We start from the raw sequence: 18917 nt of genomic DNA, 5'->3' as shown, positions 1-18917 counted from the left end.
ACACACACGATTGGAACAGAATCATAATTTTCCTTGGAAGTGAAGTAAAATTTTAGCCCCCAGGACTGCAGAGAAGAGTTTACTAATGTAAGTGCATTCATTGCCATGGAAATCAGAAAGTGAAATAAAAAGCATTACATGTTTTATAAACATGTGTATGCCCCATGATTTTTGCATCATTGCATTTACAGATACATTGCATTTACATTTACAAACTTTTTTTCCAATGTCTTTTGTTTTGCAAGTATGGTTTGAAAAAGCTAAGTGTGTTATTAAGTGGCTTCTGGCTTCTGAACTGTGGCCTTAGATGTTACCTAATGGCCAAGCCATTTAAGATGTTTTCCGTCTCTCTTTCCATCCATCCACAGACTGTCCATGGTACCCCTGGACATTTGGTTCCCCATCTGTTCTAGTACAACTACTTGCAGAGCAGAGGTATCAGCAGAGCAGCTTTTGCGATCAAGGAAAATGCCTATGGCATGATATCCAGAGGTAAACATCTAAAAGACTGTTTTTAAAACTCAGGTGTGGATATCCCTGTAGTTAAGCCCCGAACAATGGTGATGGGAAGAGCTTTCAAAATAAAAGACAGGCATTCCTGTGGAAGGCTGCTGACAGTTATCCAGACACTGAATAGAGCAGAGCTAGCATTTTCATTAGCACTGCCAGTCACTGTCAGGGCAAAGTGTTTAAGTGTTGTCCAAAATAACACCACTAGTGGACCAGAATAATAGGGCAGAACCAGAAAAATGATAAATTTCTAACACTATGATTTCTGCAGTACTGGAGAAGAAATGTGAAGGAAATATGCATCTTTCTTGTCATGATTTGCAACAAGAAAATACACCACTGACATATTTTGGACAAATTCTGCACCATATTGTTTAGAGCTTATTTTTACATTCCCAGTCTTGCAATGATGAGTACTTTTTAGTCACCGATGCCTCAAGGGCAGCAATCTGTGTCTGTGCAACACAGGTCTTGAATGGGAAACTTTGGTTCCTGCATGACAATAAGCTGACAACGATTTTAAGGAAATATATGCAGCATGGCCCCAACATGAAAGAGGAGACTAACCTCAGAACCACAAAAGGATCTTTCTGTCTATCATTTTCCTAGGAGGAAGTGAACACTGGTTACACATTGGCATACTCACAGCTAACTGATTTCCAAACTGGCTTCTGCCCAGGAAGCTGGATACCATTAGAAGGAACTGGTGACACTGGAACTGTCTCAAATGTGGGCTGATAGGCAAGGAAAAATGATCAGACTGCAGTGAAGGTAAACGTCTATGGACAGAAACTGCTACAGTTTAAGCAACAGCGTTATCATTTTCAGTTTACACTCTTTTGCCAAGTTTAAACAACCTGTAGTGATTCACCAGAGCACATTTTTCATAGCCAAGCCCGAGAATTAATCTTCCCCAGGCTGCACAAACTTGGATCATGTTGAGGTCAGTAATATTGCAGCTCGCTGTAGCTAATGAGTCCTGTCCTATATAATGACTAAAATTAGCTAAGTAAATTGCTGTACATAATTGTGCTAAGCGAAAGGTCCTCGTCAAATTGTAATCCATCCTGCTTTTAATCATTTTGGCCACAAATCTTTTTGAGGACTCTCTGACACGTCAAGCATCCGCTGCTCACAAGCACCTGTCAGAAATCGGGCTGTTCACCCCCTTTCAGGATTTGAGCAACAGCAAATTATTAATGGAGGGATGTCCTCCCACAGGTTATATACTAACACTTTATCAGTGAACTGAAAAAACATTTTTTGGGGAAAAAAGACCTTTTCTATAGTCAACTTCATTTCTTTCCACTCCAGAAATCATTCTGCACTGTGTGAAAATGGGGAGAAGCATGTGTGGCACAGCAGAGATGGGGTTCTGAAGCCCAGGGGGTGACTTTCAAGCACTGTTGCTGCTTCTTGGCAGCCGAGTTTTGCCCTTGTTCTCAGCAGTTTTGGGACTCATCATAAAGGCAAATCTGAATGTTTGTGTGCATGCAGGGCAGTAGCAGCTCATCTGCACGTTCTTGGGTAAAAAACCCAAACGTCAGGAATTAAAAAATACTCTGAAGGGTACTCAGTGAAAATAACTACAGTACCCCAAACCAGCCTTGCATTTTTTCATCTGTCTTTGTATCCTGCTGGTAGCCCTTGGAGCCCCCCCCTTTCTCAAACCTGATGCCTCACCCCCCACAAGCCTGATGGAGCAGCCCCAGCTTTCCAGCTGAACCTGCAGCTGAGGGCCCGGATGAGCCCAGAACAGCAGCTCTTTAAATTGCTCTTTAAATTGCTGTTTAAATTGCTCTTTAAATTGCTAAATCGGCTGTTTATCAACAAGCAGCAATGCCTCAGGGCAGAAATTTTGTCTTCCCCATTTGTAGCCAATGCACAGGAGCAGCATTCAAGTTGCTAAAAAATGCCAGATATTTAAAAGACAGGCAGCTCTTCCAATTGGAAGCCTGAAATAATGTTGCAGTTGTTTTATTCAGTCTTATCCTCCAAGCTATTTGGGTAACAAAGTCAAATGTAACATGAATAAAATCTCTCCTGAGAGAGTACATTCAATGGCCTGCAAACTTGATAGCAAACAGGATTTGAGTCACATAGACTTCCTTTGCCAGAAGACTGTAAGGACCATGGATTTTTTTTTTTTAAAAGAAGAACTGTAGGATCCCGTAACATTTACACAAGACGTTTTAGGACATAAAAAAGCGAGATAAATTTCAGGTGGGAGTATTGAAGTAAGGAGACAGTTAAACTCGCCTCAGCAACTTGGGATAATCAAACATAAAAGTAGCTCTTCTGCTGGTTATGATCCAGATGTAGAAATGAATGGTAAACATTAGCAACTGGCTTTTCACTGCTCAAAATGTCTGACCCCATGAACAGTATTCAGCATGGATTTACAGTAAATCAAATTTATTAAGAAAAAAAAAATAATCCTTCCAGCCTTGTTACACAGGTGAAATCAACAGTGGAGCAGCTGCGGCAACCCGGTCTGGCTAAGCACGGTGGAGCTGGTAGAGGGGAGCTGGCAGCACAACTCTGCCTCGTGTCCAGCAGTGCTTGCAAGAGCCTGCAGGCTGCTCTAGCCTGTGGCAATTGAATATCACGAACCAGGTGCAATATCAGGGGTAGCTAAAAACCTCGTATCCTTGGTCTCATTTCCCAGCCTCCACTGGAAGATTGTATAAAGAATGCAAATCTCTGTCTCTTTTGTGAAAATCTCTTCCAAACAGGACCAACAACCCCTCCTATCCCCCTTTTCTCTAATCTTAGGATAATATGATAGAAAGAAAGGGAAGACTGGGCATAAAGCCCCTTTAATGCATGAATTTTCAAGATCCAGGTTGTTCCTTTAGCAAAAAAGAAGATTAAAAAACTTTGGAAGTGCATATCTTAATGAATGTGAAAGGCCATGAGTCAAATTGTGTCCTTAACTAAAGCAGGACCGCTTTATTCTTTTGGTTGGGGCTCCAGCAAAGGCAAGACTTCTCATGTCCTGATTTCTGACTGAAAGTGATTCATTAGACAGTTCTCATTATCCGATATTAAAAATGAGCCCAGTGTTTATTGGCACAATGTACACAGGAATTTCCAATGGGAAGAGGAAACCAGAAGAGCAAGGAAAAGATGGACATGAGGTAGATAGATAGTTCTTTAGTAGCTCCCCTCATTGTAGAAGATGTAAAAACAAATCATTGGAGCACCAAGTGACCAAGTTCTATTTTCAGCCCTGTAGCTAAGTGAAATAAAGGCAAAGGAGGATACCAGTAGGATGGTCAGGATGGTCAGGATACCAGTTGCCCATGCTTTGGATATATTCATATTTCCGAGCACTGTCATCGCAAATGCCTTTTCATGCAAATAGCACTGGGTTAGTTTGTGATTCTTCTTTAATTAGGACATGATTTTCTCATGCATTGCTCAAGCAAAATGCTCCTAAAAGTCTTGAAGAGTTTTAGCAGATGACAATGTACAGGGTTGGGCTGTTAATGAGCATGATGCTTTGTTTCCTCCCTCCAATAATAAAATCAATGTTTCCCCCCAGTTTGTATTCTGCTGTTGATTTTTCTAGGCTTTGAGCACTAGCAGAGCCGATAGCTTCTGATGAAAGCAGCGGGGTACCAGCAGTAAGGAAAATCAGGCCACTGTGATTAATAAACTATCCAATTTAAATCTCCATTGTGTGTCTGTCAGTCAAGTCTGCTGCAAGCAGGCCTGTTTGAAGAAGAGCAGAGGCACCTCAGCTGGTGCAGGCAGCTCCACCGAGGTATCGCTCTCAGAGGGGTGAGGTACCACAGGTGCTGCATTTTGTGCCCGGGATCACAGGACCTTTCCAGGGTGGCCAGCAGAAAAAAAAGAATAAACCACAACCCGCCAAAAGGAGACTTCATTTCCTTTCATTTCAGTCCACTTGGGCTGTTGAGGGAACGCTCCTGCCCTGAGGGGATGGACCTCAAGGCATGATGAGGGAAAACCCTTTGCTCTGTGTTGACCCATATAGACATTGGCCACCAGGCAGTAATATCAGAACATTTAGCAAGCAAGTTTTTTCAGAACAGAGAAAAGAAACCAGGGCAAAGATTTTTTTTTTTCTTTTTCTCCCCCCCCCACTCTCTGGATGACAACTATCTATGCTTCTTCAGTGGTTCCAATCTCATCTCAGGTTACCCTAGTGAGATAATCACCTTTTCTGTCATCATTAGCCACAGAAGAGAGTAATCCTTCCTGTGACCCTTCCCTCTAGGCTTCTGTAATGCTTAGGTTGTTGGGAAGAAGATGTAAGTCCATCCTCCTAATGGAGAGGATTATAGAGTTAGCTGAAGCAATTAGAGCTGTTTTGCTGTTTGCAACTTGTTTACTTCTTCCATTCCCAACTGAAAAACAGGATGGGAAAGCAAAACTCCTGCACAACATTTCAAGCAGTCTTTTTACCAGCCTCTTTTCAGCAGCTTTGATGGAAAGATTTGCCCCTCCCCGTTCTCTGTTGCTCTTTTTTGTTTGGGTGGTTTTTATCCCAGATCACTTTCCCAAACTGATTCATTGCAAAGATTCACTAACAGCTGTAGTGCCATGCCCAAAGAGGCAGCAGAGTGTGAGCTGACACCCCCTTACAAAGGGCTGCTCAGAAAACTTTCAGCTTCGGGCAAAACACCTCCCCTTTGATGCGTCCCTGAGGAGCTGATAATTAGGAAAAACTTTCTAAATCCCTTAATAAGCAGCAGAGATAGGAGCAATGGTCAATGGGAATGCCCAAAGAGTTTTAGGAACCTTGCAGGCTTTTAGAAATACAATCTGTTTTGCAGTCCTTTGGAGGGAGGTGATGGTGTGCTCTGGAGCTGTGTTTAACATTTAGGTAAGCATCCTGCAGAACTGCATATTTTTGTGGGAAGAAGAATTAGAAGTCTTAATTACTTTTCCAGTCTTATCTTTCAGACTTTCAAAATGCAGAACTAGTGGGTGAGCTGAATATCAGAGGAGGTAAAACAGTGATTTGAAGGGCAATGGCGCTGAAGCTCCTGATTCCTTTAGCAAGTGAGAAACAGAGGTGAAAAATAAGCAGGTCAAAACCCGATCAATAATGTGCCCATCTGAGAGAACAGGTGCAGTTATTTGGTTGATTGAAATTTATTAGGAAACTTAGGCTTTATTGTAATTTTTTAAAATTTTAAACATATTAAGGTTTACAGATATTTGAAAAGGGAGAAGTTTCTAATCTAATAAGAAGTGCCATCAACTTTTTAGTGTTCATGCAAACATGCCTGAGGATTTCTCATGCAAAAAACTCTGCCCACAGGAAACTACTGGATGCTTCTGGATATATTTGTGAGAGAGGTGCTAGAGGTTCAAAAGAGCCCAGTTACTTAAAATTGGGGACAAATAAGTTAACTCCCCAACCATTATGTCTCTGTAATTTTAATATAACTATGCAGCTACCATTTTGTGTCCATTTTTTTGCTTTAAATTCATCCAGGGTGCCAAGCCTTGAGGAGAATGCAGCACCAATAGCGAAGGACAAAACAATTTCATAATGAAAGAGTTTCTTGGAGTTTTGTAATGGCAAGAACTTTAATATTAATTTCAAAGGTGAACTTCTGAGCTTATTGGTGACTCCCATTTAAGATATCGTGAGTGACATATGTAAAGTCATGTGTGTGTGTTGCTTTCAGCATTGGACTAAACTCACACCGTTGGCTGCATTCACCAAAATCAAAATGTGTAGGGATTGGAATTGGTACTTTTAGAACTACCCTCAGGGAAAAGTGGATGAAACCACCAGAGGCAATGCTCATTTCTGAAGCCATGAAGCAAATGAACAGTTAATAGATTTTCATTTGCTATGTAAGTGAAATGTAACTGCCAGTGTACCAGTTGCAATCATGCTGGCAGGTGTTTAATTGCTTATGCATATTTGAACCCCAGTTGCTTCATTACAGAAGTTTTACTTCACTGCTGAGACTGCTGAGTAAATAGCAAGTGTCCCCAGAAGCCAGCAAAAATTTGAATAGCTGCCAAGAGTAACTCACCAATTTCCAAAAAATAAGGGAGTAAATGTTAGTCTTGATAGGAGATTGCAGAAGGAAGGCTGGCAATAGATACAAATTATGTTACAGGTTAGTTGCAAAACTGTGCACCATCTATTTTATTTGGTTTCTTCTTTTCCTCTCAAACTGTAGTAAATACACCATTAAAAGTCTGGACTTAGTGTCAGGTACTGTTACTGGCTGGCTGTACATTGTCAGCAGAGAAAAGTTCCTGTCTGGTAGAAGCTTAGATGAACTACTTGCAAGATGCATAAAAAATAAGCTCATAAGCATTCACTAGGATGCATTGGCTACTTACAGAAGAGTCATTGGTGCCAAAGATGTCTCGCACATCCCGGACTGTGTGCTTGTTCTTCTTCCTCAGGGTTTGAGTGTAGGTGTTGTACCTCTTCTGTACGGCAGCAGCTTGAGTGCGGGTCAGAGTGGACAGCAGGGCTTGGCCATCCTCCTCTTCAGCTCCCGAGATCAACGTAGACAAACCTACATCTTGCAGCCATTCTGCCTCCAGCTCCCCTTCTGTGGAGAAAGAGAGTGTGTTACCAGGCCTGGCATGGGAGGGAGAGGGGGCTGAAGGAAGGGAAGTGGCCTGGTGGATTGCTGCCTTAGCCTTTACCCGAGAAGACTTCACTTCCAATCTTAGGCCATAAGTGTAAGTTAATTTAATTTTATCAACACACTTTGTTGATCAACAAAACAAATTTCAGTTTGGCAGCGTCTGCACAGGAGATGCTTAGGAGAAGAACAGAAGAGGTATTTTTTAACCTGAGCGTCAATACACTTGTGTGAAGAAAGCAGTAGAGCGCCCAGCCTGACACAGCAAGTTTGCTAAAAACTAACCCCTCATTCAAAAGTGTAATTCCCCTCGGTTACTGTTTATACCATGTTGTACTGGATGAAGCTATTTGGCAGGTGGAAATCAAACTGGTATTCCAGACAGCCAGTGAAGATGCCACACTGAGAGAAGTATGATGTCCACCTAGTCCAATAGCCTGTTTTGAAGAAGATGATTAAGAGCCAGAGCTGCTCACTAAAGAACAAGGGCAGGTAAGATAGGTGTCAAAGAGGTTGGGTAGGGGTGGAAGATGCAGAAATAGCCATCTTTGCATGCCAGGTATCATCCTGATTTCTAATAATTAAAGACTGGCTAGCACTCTACACCCCAGCATTTCCTGATATCTTAATTAGTGACTAATATCTTCTTGAATCCTGTTCGATACCTGCTTCTCAACTGGTTCAACATGGCAGCTGGTTCCATAGTGGGATTATGCACTGGGTGAAAAAGTATTTTCTTCCCTGGCTCAATCCGACATGGGGGAAGCTTCTGGCATCTTCTCACAGAGTCACCCTTGCAGCCCCCCCCACTACCAAAACCTTGCCACACAAGCCCAATACAGGGTTTCAGCTTGCTACCTGTTACATTAAATGAATACCCCCTGTCACTATAGGACAGGGAGAAGCTCCCATTCTACCTTCTCTAAATCCTTTAGTAATTTTAAATTTTGCTGTCATTGCCTTTTTATTTGTTTGCTTTTGAAAGTAAACAGTCAGTCTTTTAAAATCCCTCTTCACATAGGAGATTTTGAGCGCCTTCATTTTAGTTCTGTGAACAATCCTAGCTCAGCAATGTGCTGCTTGAGACAAGACAATAATTGAATTCCAGCTTTGACTGAAGAAAAGCTATTACAAATAAACATGTCAAACAGGAAATGGATTAATTTGCAGCATGTTCTATAAAACACCTAGTGAATGCACTTATTGTTCTTGTCCCAGCATGGGTCTTAATGGCAGGTTGGTATTTCCACTCTCCCTTTATGGCCTCTTCTTGACACCAGAATGCCGGCAGATTGATAGATACCAGTTGGCTGCGCTTTGGCAGTTGGATACACAAAAAAGAAAATTACAGGGCTGGACTGCAAGGACAAGTGAAAGCATCTTACACGTGTGCCTTCGCTGACTTCATTGTTAACTGCCTTGTCTCTTTACAAAGCTCTACAAAAATATCTGCTTCTAAAACCCCTGCTCTGTGTTAGATGGGGTGTGACCAGCCCTGTATCCTGCGAAACAGCTTTTCTCCACTCGGATACTTTCTTCATCCACAGGTAGGACGACAGGCTGTTCCTTTCCTTTGTAAGCTTTGAACCTATGGTTCTTCTGCTGTCCTCACTCTTCTTTCCAACAAGATCTCATTTCTGTGTGCTGCTGCTCTGGCCACATCCATTCATGTTCCAGTTTCTTAATTACATTCATTTTGGCTTTTGTCCTGGCATATTCTTTCCAAGAATTTAGTTTTTAATCAAACTTGGCTTTCATGACGCTATGAAAAATAGTAAAGCAGACATGAAATTGTGCCTGCTTACCAGCCACCCCTGTGACTTGTTTTCTCTGGCTATTGCCCTTTTCCTGTTCCAACCACTCAAAAACAATAGACTAAGAAATAACGACAACAACCAGAGAAGCACAACTATTAAAGAGAAGGAATTTCGGCATCAAAAACCCCCTCAAAATTTTATGACACATAAGTTTAAATAAAGGCTAAAAGAAAAACATGTTGTTTCACAAAACATTATTTTTACAGCGGTAGCTACTTATACAGCAGGGTCTTGATACTGTGTTTGATTCTGCTCCAACAGAAGACAAACAGATAATCAAGAGGGTTCCCTCTGGTTGGTAATTCTCTTTTTCTCACAGAGATTGCCAGGAAAGAGGTGTGCCTTTCTTTGAATTTCAGATATAGCCTCAAATAACAGCATCCCAGCCTTGTAACACTGTTAAAGCAGTTCTGAGCATCGCTGCCATCTTAAGTACCCCACGACTTCCTCTTCCCCTACATTTTCATCCCTCGTATCACTTGTTATGATCTTCTGTTCTTTCTTGACCTTAGTTACTAATGTCAACAGAGTAAGTGTGCTGATGTCCTCCCCTTGCACATGTGGTCTAGCAAAAAACCGCTTTGTGGTTTTGACAATATCAGTTGTGCCTGGCTGCTATCACCCTTTGGCTTCCTTCTTATGGATTCTGCACCTCTTCCTGTCAAAGGCAACTCAAAAAGGTGATGAATATTTGTTTTCATTTTGCCCTGAGGACTTCTACATTGATTTTCAGTGTTTTGATCCTCAGCAAGGAGTATTATCCTACTAGGAGCTTAATAGAAGCTATTATTTCCAAGATTTGTAATTATTTCCAAGATTCCACTGTTATTTCCAAGATTTATAATCCCAGACTGAATATATTCCTGAAGTTAATAACTAGAACAAGCACTGTCTGGTTGTGTGTGAATGTATGCAATATATATGTGTTTAAAACAACAGTATGAAGATAAATTAAGTGTGGAGATGTATTGCATTTTACCTTGCAGTCTCATTTTTAATTCAGGACAGAGGGGAAAAAAATCAATGCAATGTAATGAGATGAAATCAGACAAAAGGTAACATGGGACAGCAGCAGAATTTGCACTGTTGTGAAGATTTAGCTCAGCAGTGATGAAACTGATGGAAAAGTTTCTGAGAACATGGCAAATGGGCTCCTATATTGCCTTGTCCTACTAACTTATCTGTCACAGATATGTGACATTCCCCTGACCATGCTGACAAGTCAGGGACACCCAGTTCACACTGACAATTGCATGACGGAGACACCGAGAGGTTCACAATTTCTTTCTGGAGTCTCCAAGGTAGAGGGCGTGATCAGACAGGAATTTTCCCAATAAGGTCAAGCTGATTGAGGCAGATTGCTTTTCTGCCTTCCCATAACAATAACCATAAAGTTTCAGTGTTACACCTTGTTTTATTTTTATTTGAGACCACAAGCCAGCACAAAGCAGTGCAGTTTGGATTTAAGCTGCCAGACCATAACCCTCATAGCAGACCGAGATTTCTGGTGAATGGAGGTCATCTCCTTTTGCTTCCAGGAGACCCCTACCTGGAACTAGTGAGTGGGAGGTGTTCCCCAAGGAAATGGTACATGGTTGGAGCTAGATACCTCTCTGTGGGATGCTTATCATAACTGGTTACATATTTGGTTGCTTAATAAAGTAGCACCCTTTCCCCCCTTCTACCCGTCTTCCTGGTAGCAGAATTAATGACATCCCATTGCACGTCAAGGTAAGAAAAATACATTGTCACTTGTGTTAATAATTGTATAGAAAGAACACACCATTGTTTCAAAATCTATCCCTAGATCGGTAGTTACCAGTCTAGTGGCCATGATTCACTGAACGGTTGCAGCAGTTATCAGTGGGTCATGACCTCAAAAAAATTTGGTTTCATCCTATAGTAACACCTGATATTTTGTGTTGCACAATATAACGCATTTGTAAGTGGGGTCATAACTGTAAAAAAATGAGAACTGCTGTTCTAGATGTTATCAAATCATCTAATACAAAGCTGCATTGCAACAAGCTAGTGCAGACTATTACATGTTTTTCCAAAAACATTATGAAAAATGAGAAGGGGAAATGTTAAGGTAACAGAATGAGGTAGTAATACCTTCAGCATAATTTGTGTAAGTGATGAATGGATTTTGACAAGGGGGGAGTCTGAATGATGTAGGCATCCATGTATTCAGACTTATCTCTAATCTCTCCTTGAGTTATATCTAAATGGGACAATCTCAGCCAAACAGCCAATTATCAAATTTCTGATAGCAGCAAATGATATCTAACTAAAAAACAACTTCAAGACTTTCATAACTTCTGCATTATATCCTACCAAAAGCCAGAAAGTTGAAAATTCCAGTACACTAAATGAACTTTTTGGTCTTTTTATATGCTTTGGTTTATTTTATTTAATGCTGGAGATGAAGTTTAATTTAGGCATCTCTCTTTTATGAATTACACCATTTCTGTCCTCCTGAAGTACAAACAAAAGTGGTGCAAAAAAAACCTGCTTCAGAAGTCAATTACCAGCCCCAGTGCATAAATCTGAATTATTTTTTCTCTGCAGTGGTCTCTCATACATTGACTGTAATGTTCAGAAGTAGAGCTACAATGATTATAGACTTATGCTCATACTGGATGACAATAGGAAGGAGACCAAGGCATTACTAAAGAGATGAGGCAAAGCCAAGGTGTGAGGAAGAAGTGGTGTTCTTGTGCTTACCATCAGCAGGTTTGAACTCCAAGAGCGTTGCTTCTTCAGATCCATCTTCACTGCTCTCCTTGATGCTCTCCACTTCACACCAGAAGTCCTCCATGGAGGTGCTGTCCATGGAGGCCTGTGAGTTGGAGCGACTGAATGAAGGAGGAGGTGCCGAGTCGTTGGAAAGCATCCTGTTAATTCTTCGACAACGAGGGAGAGACTTTCTGAAAAGAGAGATGAAAATACTCTATCTTTCTATCTTTCTAACTTGTACTGCACAGACAAAGCACACAACTAGGGCTTTAACTATGACTGTACTAGGGAGCAGGGAACAAGATGCTGGCAGCAAAGCACACACCACCATCCTGAAGACTGGTGGTCTTCATGATCTCTGTCGCTCATAACAGTTATGGCTGGAAATTTATTTTGCATCTAATAATTTATCTCTTTAATATCCTTTAGTGTTTTACACCTTAAAGGGGGACTCAGGAGATGCAATTTCTATCACTAACTTGGATACTCATCTAATGAGACACTGGAAACATATTTTAACTTCTTTGTGCCTCAGTTTCTCTTTCTATCCCTTTCTGTTTTGCTTACTGGCTGAAATGTTTCAGTGCAAACTTGTTTGGGAAAAAATAATCAAACTTCGGAAATATTTTACAAACTCATCTTGGCTCCAGAAAAGAATTAAAAACTTGAAATATTTTAATTCAGAAGAATAATTACCTTTTATTTGAAAATCCTGTAAAAATATTCCATTTTAAAAATGAAATTAAAATAAATGAAATTTTAACAAAAGCTGTCTTAGAAATGAAATAGTATGTTTTAGGCCAAACAGAAGGTTTTGATCACAGGTTCAAAAAAAATTATGATTCACTAAAAATCAAATTTCAAGTCATGATTCAATACAGTGATGGAATCAAAACAAAGAAGTTTGTCCCTTACTCCTTTGTTCTTGTCTTTTCCCACTGTAAGTTCTTACAGCTGAAGACAGTTATACAAGTTCATACAAAATCTTGTAAAATACCTACCACAAAAGTCTTGTCTGACTTTGTTCTTTCACATTATTACAATTGCAATACTGTAAGAAGCTTTTGTAAGTGTAATTAGCAGTAGTTACAGTAAACAGTAATAATAACCACAACAACATTTGTACAAAGGAGTCAGGAGGTAACATAATCACAGCAGAGAGCTAGACTACAGGAATTAATGGAAAATTCTGTCATAAGGTCTTCTGGCCTTCACTTATCTGAATTAATTCAAATGCAGTTTCCCTTTCTCTTCCTTTTCTTTATGGCATCATCCTGCCAACAAGCCTTTGTTTAAAACCACAGACATCACTTTTACTCCACTAAAAAAAAAGATACTTCCTTTTCAGTATTTCCCTCCTTGTCAAAGTTTTCGTAATGGATGCATAAACAATATATTACTTAACAACGCTGACTGGACGTGTTTTTACCCCTTTTGTGCTGGTGCCTCTGCTGCATCCCCCCTGGCCGGAGAGGGGCTGGTTGCTTCCCTAAGCCTCCTGGAGCCTCCTCGCTTCATCTGGGTGGTCCCAGGCGATTCCTTCTGGGTTAGGTCTGAGCCCCAGGTTGGGGAGGGGCAGGGGGGCTGTGGTGGAAGCGACAGAGCACAACAAACCCAGCTGTGGATATTACCAGTGTTTTAAAAGGGCAAAGCTCAGGCCTTTGCGCCTTTTTGAACACAGGGAGGTGTTGTACAGACGCTTCAGCTGCCAAACCTGCCCATGCGTCCTCATGGTCAGCTGCTGGGAAGCAAAGTTTTCTGATGGGTGGCAACGTTTTAGCAGAAGACAATGTACTCTGGTGCTGCGGAGACACGTGTCCTCCAAGAAGAGAAGTGCTATCTGTCTTCAGTGTTTCTACCCTTTTTTCCCTCATAAACAGCAAATGATTGTTTGCTTTTAAACATAGCACTGAAAACTGTTACTCTTTTAATTAGAACAAGCCACAGTCACCAAATCTGAGAGGAACTTGTGACACAAGTGTGGTTAAAGCTGTTCGAGCGCTTTCCATGTAGCTCTCCCTCTGGCGAGAGCCAAGCTTTTCAGTCGGCTTGTGTTTGCAAAGCCTCAGATGACTGGGGTACCTGATAGAGCGCAGTTACTGTAATTATGAACCTGGAAGTGGCGGCCTCTGGTTTTTCACCTATCTTTCTTCCCTGCAAGTCTCACGGGACTTAAGTATCATGAATTAATACCGTACCAAGCGTCCCCAGGCAGCGATTGTAACCGGCAGAAGCACAACGCCTGAGGAGCCGCCATTAAAAACCCACCTCTTCAGTCGGGAGCTGGTGGGGACGGGGGAAACAGCTCCCGCCAGCCAGCGGCTTACTGCTGTGAAAGGCTTACTGCTCTTTTGTTTAAAAGGTGATAGTGAGCACAAATAAGGAAAAAGGCAAAACTTCCTGGCACTCTAACAGCGTTTGGGGCCCCTTTTCACCGGGCGCTGTACAAGCAGAGAGGCCAAGGCCTGGTGCCGGGGGGGCTCATCTCCCACCCTGGCCTCCTCTGTGGCCCAGGGCTCTGCCTGAGCCCCCCAACGCTGCTGCCAACGGAGCAATTCACATCCCTGCTTAGTACAAACCTTTGTGAAAAATAAATCCCTACAACCGCTATATAGCACAGCCCAGAGCTCCCAGGCCAGCGATCGCAAGAAGGAATGCTTTCGCCAGTCTGGAATCAAACACGTGCTGGGATGAGAAGAGGGCTTTTTTTTCCCTGATAGCATCACTGGCTCCCATCTTTTAGTCATGGTCAGGGAATTTAAACATTTCCTGCCCTCCCAGTGTGAATCTTGACCATGACCCTTGTGTTCTTCACGCACCACACCAGACTGATCCTTGCTCTTTGACTCCATCAGCACTTCAGCTAGCTCAAACCAAGGCTTTTTATTTCACCATATTAGGAAGAAAGAGGCTTGGTGGGTTGTTTCTCTTCTCCCCACAGCGAGTATGCTATTTTGTAATTTTACCATACCAAAAAGCTAAATGCAAAACAGACCACGTAGCATGGCAACAACCGCTGCGACAACCAGATTTATCACACATGTCTAAGGTTCCTGGGTAATTAACGTGCATTTACAACAAAATTAAAAGTACGGAGCTTATTTGGAAAATCAGCTGAACAAAGTCTCCTGAGAACCTCGTGTATGAAGCTTGTTATCTCAGCTTGGATTAAATCAAGCTGTGTAAAATTCCTGTAACAAGAAAGGTTAGGCAGAGGTGCTTTATCCTTATTGGTAAACAGTTGAAGCTTACTGCCAGGTGGTCTGGTACAAACCTTCTGCAATTATTCTGAGTCTGCCTATTAAAAGCTCATGCTCTTGAAAAGACCTCCAGCTGCTGTTTTTGACCCATATACCTGTGGCTTTTGTCCTGGAGGAAGTGGTCTTCCTTTTATGTGATAATGGCAGTTGTCTCCATTTCCTTGAGCCAAAGCTGCTCAAAACAGCTTCAGGAAAAAAAAAAAAAAAAAAAAGATCCTACTGAGGAAGCAAAGCATATTCTTCACCACTTTTAATTCATTCTTGAAGGACACTCAATGAGCACTGACTCAGCAAGATGCCATCCTGTCTCATCTCAACAAGCCCAGGTTGCCTCTCACCTGGGAACTCTCCTAGCAGAAAACCTGTGTTCCCAATACCTTTTTCACCCTCAGGGATTTCTGGCTCATTTTTCTGGCTCTTTTTCTCAGTGTCTGTAGAGAACTTTACAAGAATAAATTTTTTCACTGAGCCTAATCTGTTGCTCTTACAGAAGATTTGAAAGCCAGTCTTGTTAGGTAAGTAGCAATCATGAAGTTCAGGCTCAGTTTCATTTGCTCCGTCACACACCCAAGCAGTGGTGAGCTAATCTGTAAGGCTGACTAAATTAAACACAGGAGGGATCTCAGATCCTGGCTTCCTAGATGGAAAATGCTGGGAGAGAAGGATGAAACTTAAAGCACCGAGCAAAAATTACAATGGCTTTACTGAATGAGCTGAAATTGTTTTCAAGGTGGAATTAAAAAGAAAAAAAAGCTACACAGACACAGACCCAAACCCTTGAAAAAGGAAAGAAAAAAAGAGGGAAAATATACTGGAATGGCCAATGTTATCAAAGAGCATCGCTATTACTGGATATTGGTCACAGGAGAAAGGGTTAAAGAGTGCCAGTAAGGAGAAACATGATGATATCACGTAGAAAGCCTTCTGTGGAAAGACTTTTGCAAAGAAGCAGGGTATTTCCATGGGGCACAAGGAGGCTGATTCAACTGTGTGTGACTCTGGTTTTGCCCTGATCTGTGTTTATAACACTGATGAAATGCAATAGCAAACCGGTCCCAGAACCTATATTTTATGTTCTGTATATTGTGCAGAAGTGTGATGTTCAGGATCTGATAGCAAATATCGATTGCAGGATAGCCAAGCCAAATCCAATAACCAATTCTTATCCTACCCCAAACTGAAAGTTTGCCAAACCACACGAAGAGCTGTCTTGATGACATCTAACGATTGCTCACAGGCTGACTAATGATAAAGCCAGGCTTGTGTTTTCAGTTTAATTAAGTAATGGGGGGTAAAGAATCCATAAAACAAACTGGAGCAATAAAGCCATCTTGTAGTTAAACCCACCATTTAATCCTTGTTTACACAGAGAGACAGCACATCTTACTCTTGTGGGTCATTACGCTTCATTTCATTCGGCGGGTCCTGAACCTGCTTCACCACAATTAGTCACATTTATAGGACTATAGAAGAAGGAGCAGATTTTCCTGGTCATTTTAGGACTGAAAGATCCACCTTTTCATTGTGCAATCATTCTATCAGTATAGCCACTTAATCCAGTGAAGTCAGTAGCGCCTGAAAAACACAACAGTGTCAGACTACAGTGTTGTTTCCTGTACCCTGATCTTTCTATTCTTCAGTTTGTCATAACTATTCACCAGCTTCTGATAAAAAATAATTACCTTTTCTTTGCTCAGCTCTTCCCAAATGTAAAAAAGGGGATGGTAGCTTGCATTGACAGGGAAAAAGAGCTATATTTTTCTCTTTTCTGAAATGTTAGAAATCACTCGTGCCAATCACTTATTTCTTTTTTTAAAAAATAAAATATATTCAAAATCTAAGCAAAGGAAGAGGCCAGCGACTGGAAATAGTATCTTTGTGCACAGTCCATGGTACAGTTCACTCTTGCCCCAAATCTCTTGTCCTCTGGTTCCTTCCTGGCGACCCCGTTCTAGCACTGTTTGCTGCCTGCTTGTTTCCTTCTTTCCATGCTTGGTGGCTTCTGCTCACAGAGAGGGACATACCTCAGACGATATCCCCCCCAATTCCATATGCATGCTTCTGTTTCTGATTATTTTGCAGATGTTAGCCAAGTTGTAGACAGTGAATCCTAAAGTTTTCCCTTCTTTCTCTAATGTCTAGCATAGCAAATATTTAACCTATCACGTTCATTGATTTCATGGAGGTGTCACCCAGCCTCCCTTGTAACAGAGTATTTGAGTGAGAAGCAGAACAGGATTTTATTTCATTAATCATTTTCCCATCCTGTTGCCTAGCAGAACTCCAAAATCATATGAAACTCATTGCTCTTTGATGCAAAGCCGGGTTTGAAAATAAGCTGAGTTATCACTGTATCAGCTGGACTTGAAAACACAGGAATTCAGTACTTTGCATGACTTTGTATTCTACAAAACTTTCTACAAAATTTGCTTCTGTCAACTATTAATTTTACTTCTAAAGATGCTTTTCTGTCTCCACAAACATTTTTTGGACCAAAAAGGACTTGTTTAATGAGTCTTAAGATTTAAAGACTTAAAAGAGAAAACACTTAAAAGATTTAAAGGAATTAAGAGTTTCATTATTTATTTATAACTCATCTACAAGTCATCCAGGTGCTGACAGGAGTTAGGAGATTCAGCTGTAGAGTTTGCTCGCCAGTGTTACCTGCCAGCTTCAAAAATGCATTTCACCTTGGGTTCTTCAACTCTCTCTTACGCAACTTCTTCATAAGCAGTACGGAAGTCCCCTGTCTGGAACAAGGGCCGCACTGTGACCTCTCTGTGGCTGAGCATGGAGATTTCAGAAGAATCTCTCTCTGTTTGTGTGTTTCAATGGGAGGGCTTTCACAATCAGACCCTTTGAGCTAGAGGAGTGCAGGGAATATACTCTCTAGGTATTGCCTGCTGGCAACGATGACCTTTGGGGACATGACCCAGACCTCTCCTCCACACTGGTAATCACATCACTTCAGTGCCGGCCTGATGCGACGGAGACAGTGCACTACATGGCCTCAATGCGTCTGTCAAAATCTGAAAGGGACTCTATTTTGTCTTCATTCTTCTAACAAGGCTGTTCCTAAAGGGCAGCAGGGATTCCCAAATGATGAACACTAACAAGAGTACATTCTGTTAACCATTTTTGTTTCAAGTGAATTGGAAAATTCTTTTTGTATAGATTAAGAGGCAGGAGGATAAGCTAGTTTTGAATGCTGAAGACTTAAGGACATGAGCAGATAATGGCAGAGTATGTTAGAAGTAATTTTCAATGGGTATGGGAAAGATACAAAGCATCTAGACATGTCTGACAGCAGGCAAAAGCTGGTTTTGAGCAAGCAGTTTAAACATCTTAAATATTTCCAACACACTTTCATTGTTAGGGGTGACAAATTCTTCTGTTGTGTTGGTGCTTGCTTTGGTCCAATTGCATTGATATGAAACAAATCCACGTATCTAGGGCAGACCAAGGTTTTCCAGGAAGAAAAATTCCATGTACCGTAGGCTTAGGAAATCCTGTGCTTCCAGGAAATGTCTGATCTATTATGCATGTACAGTACAAATTATTTGTGTCTGAGCATGGAACCCACTGGATGCAACAGTTCACTGTACATATGCCTCAGAGCTGATGAAGGCCTCCAGGAGCATTGGGCTCACTCTGTGTGCATGGTACAATTTATCCACTCATGCTGAGTAGGTGCCTCCAAAAATTCCAGCTGTCTGGTACTCACCCACCGAGGTCACCAGCTAGCTGAGCACCCCAAAATCCAAGACAAACCCTTCAAATTCCACCTGGACTGAATTTGAAATCAAGATGTATGGCAGCCTTGGGTTTACTATTATAACTTTACCAGGCCTTGGCATGAATTACTCAGTTAAGCCACACAGTAAGCATGAGACAGACACACATCATTCCACAGCTTGGCACAAACAGCTACCGAGTGTCTTACCCAAAGTAGCAAGCAAAGATGAAGCAGAGTCACATGAATAAAAAGGAGCAGG

General features: G+C 41.5%; 1 protein-coding gene across 3 annotated transcripts in view; it reads right to left on the bottom strand.

Annotated features, from left to right (window-relative positions):
* Nucleotides 1-18917, bottom strand: part of ARHGAP28 (Rho GTPase activating protein 28) — an 80902-nt gene that overhangs the window by 24338 nt on the left and 37647 nt on the right. For all 3 annotated transcript variants that reach the window (XM_054190710.1, XM_054190712.1, XM_054190713.1), the window contains exons 2-4: nt 11651-11853; nt 6853-7070; nt 1157-1244 (exon numbers count right to left, since the gene is read on the bottom strand). In XM_054190710.1, the coding sequence (XP_054046685.1) occupies nt 1157-1244; nt 6853-7070; nt 11651-11853 (509 nt within the window). The remainder of the gene's footprint in view (nt 1-1156; nt 1245-6852; nt 7071-11650; nt 11854-18917) is intronic.

This window comes from Rissa tridactyla, chromosome 2, assembly GCF_028500815.1.
Source record: "Rissa tridactyla isolate bRisTri1 chromosome 2, bRisTri1.patW.cur.20221130, whole genome shotgun sequence".
In the NCBI taxonomy this organism is placed as follows: domain Eukaryota; kingdom Metazoa; phylum Chordata; class Aves; order Charadriiformes; family Laridae; genus Rissa; species Rissa tridactyla.
This window is presented reverse-complemented; position numbering and strand designations above follow the sequence as displayed.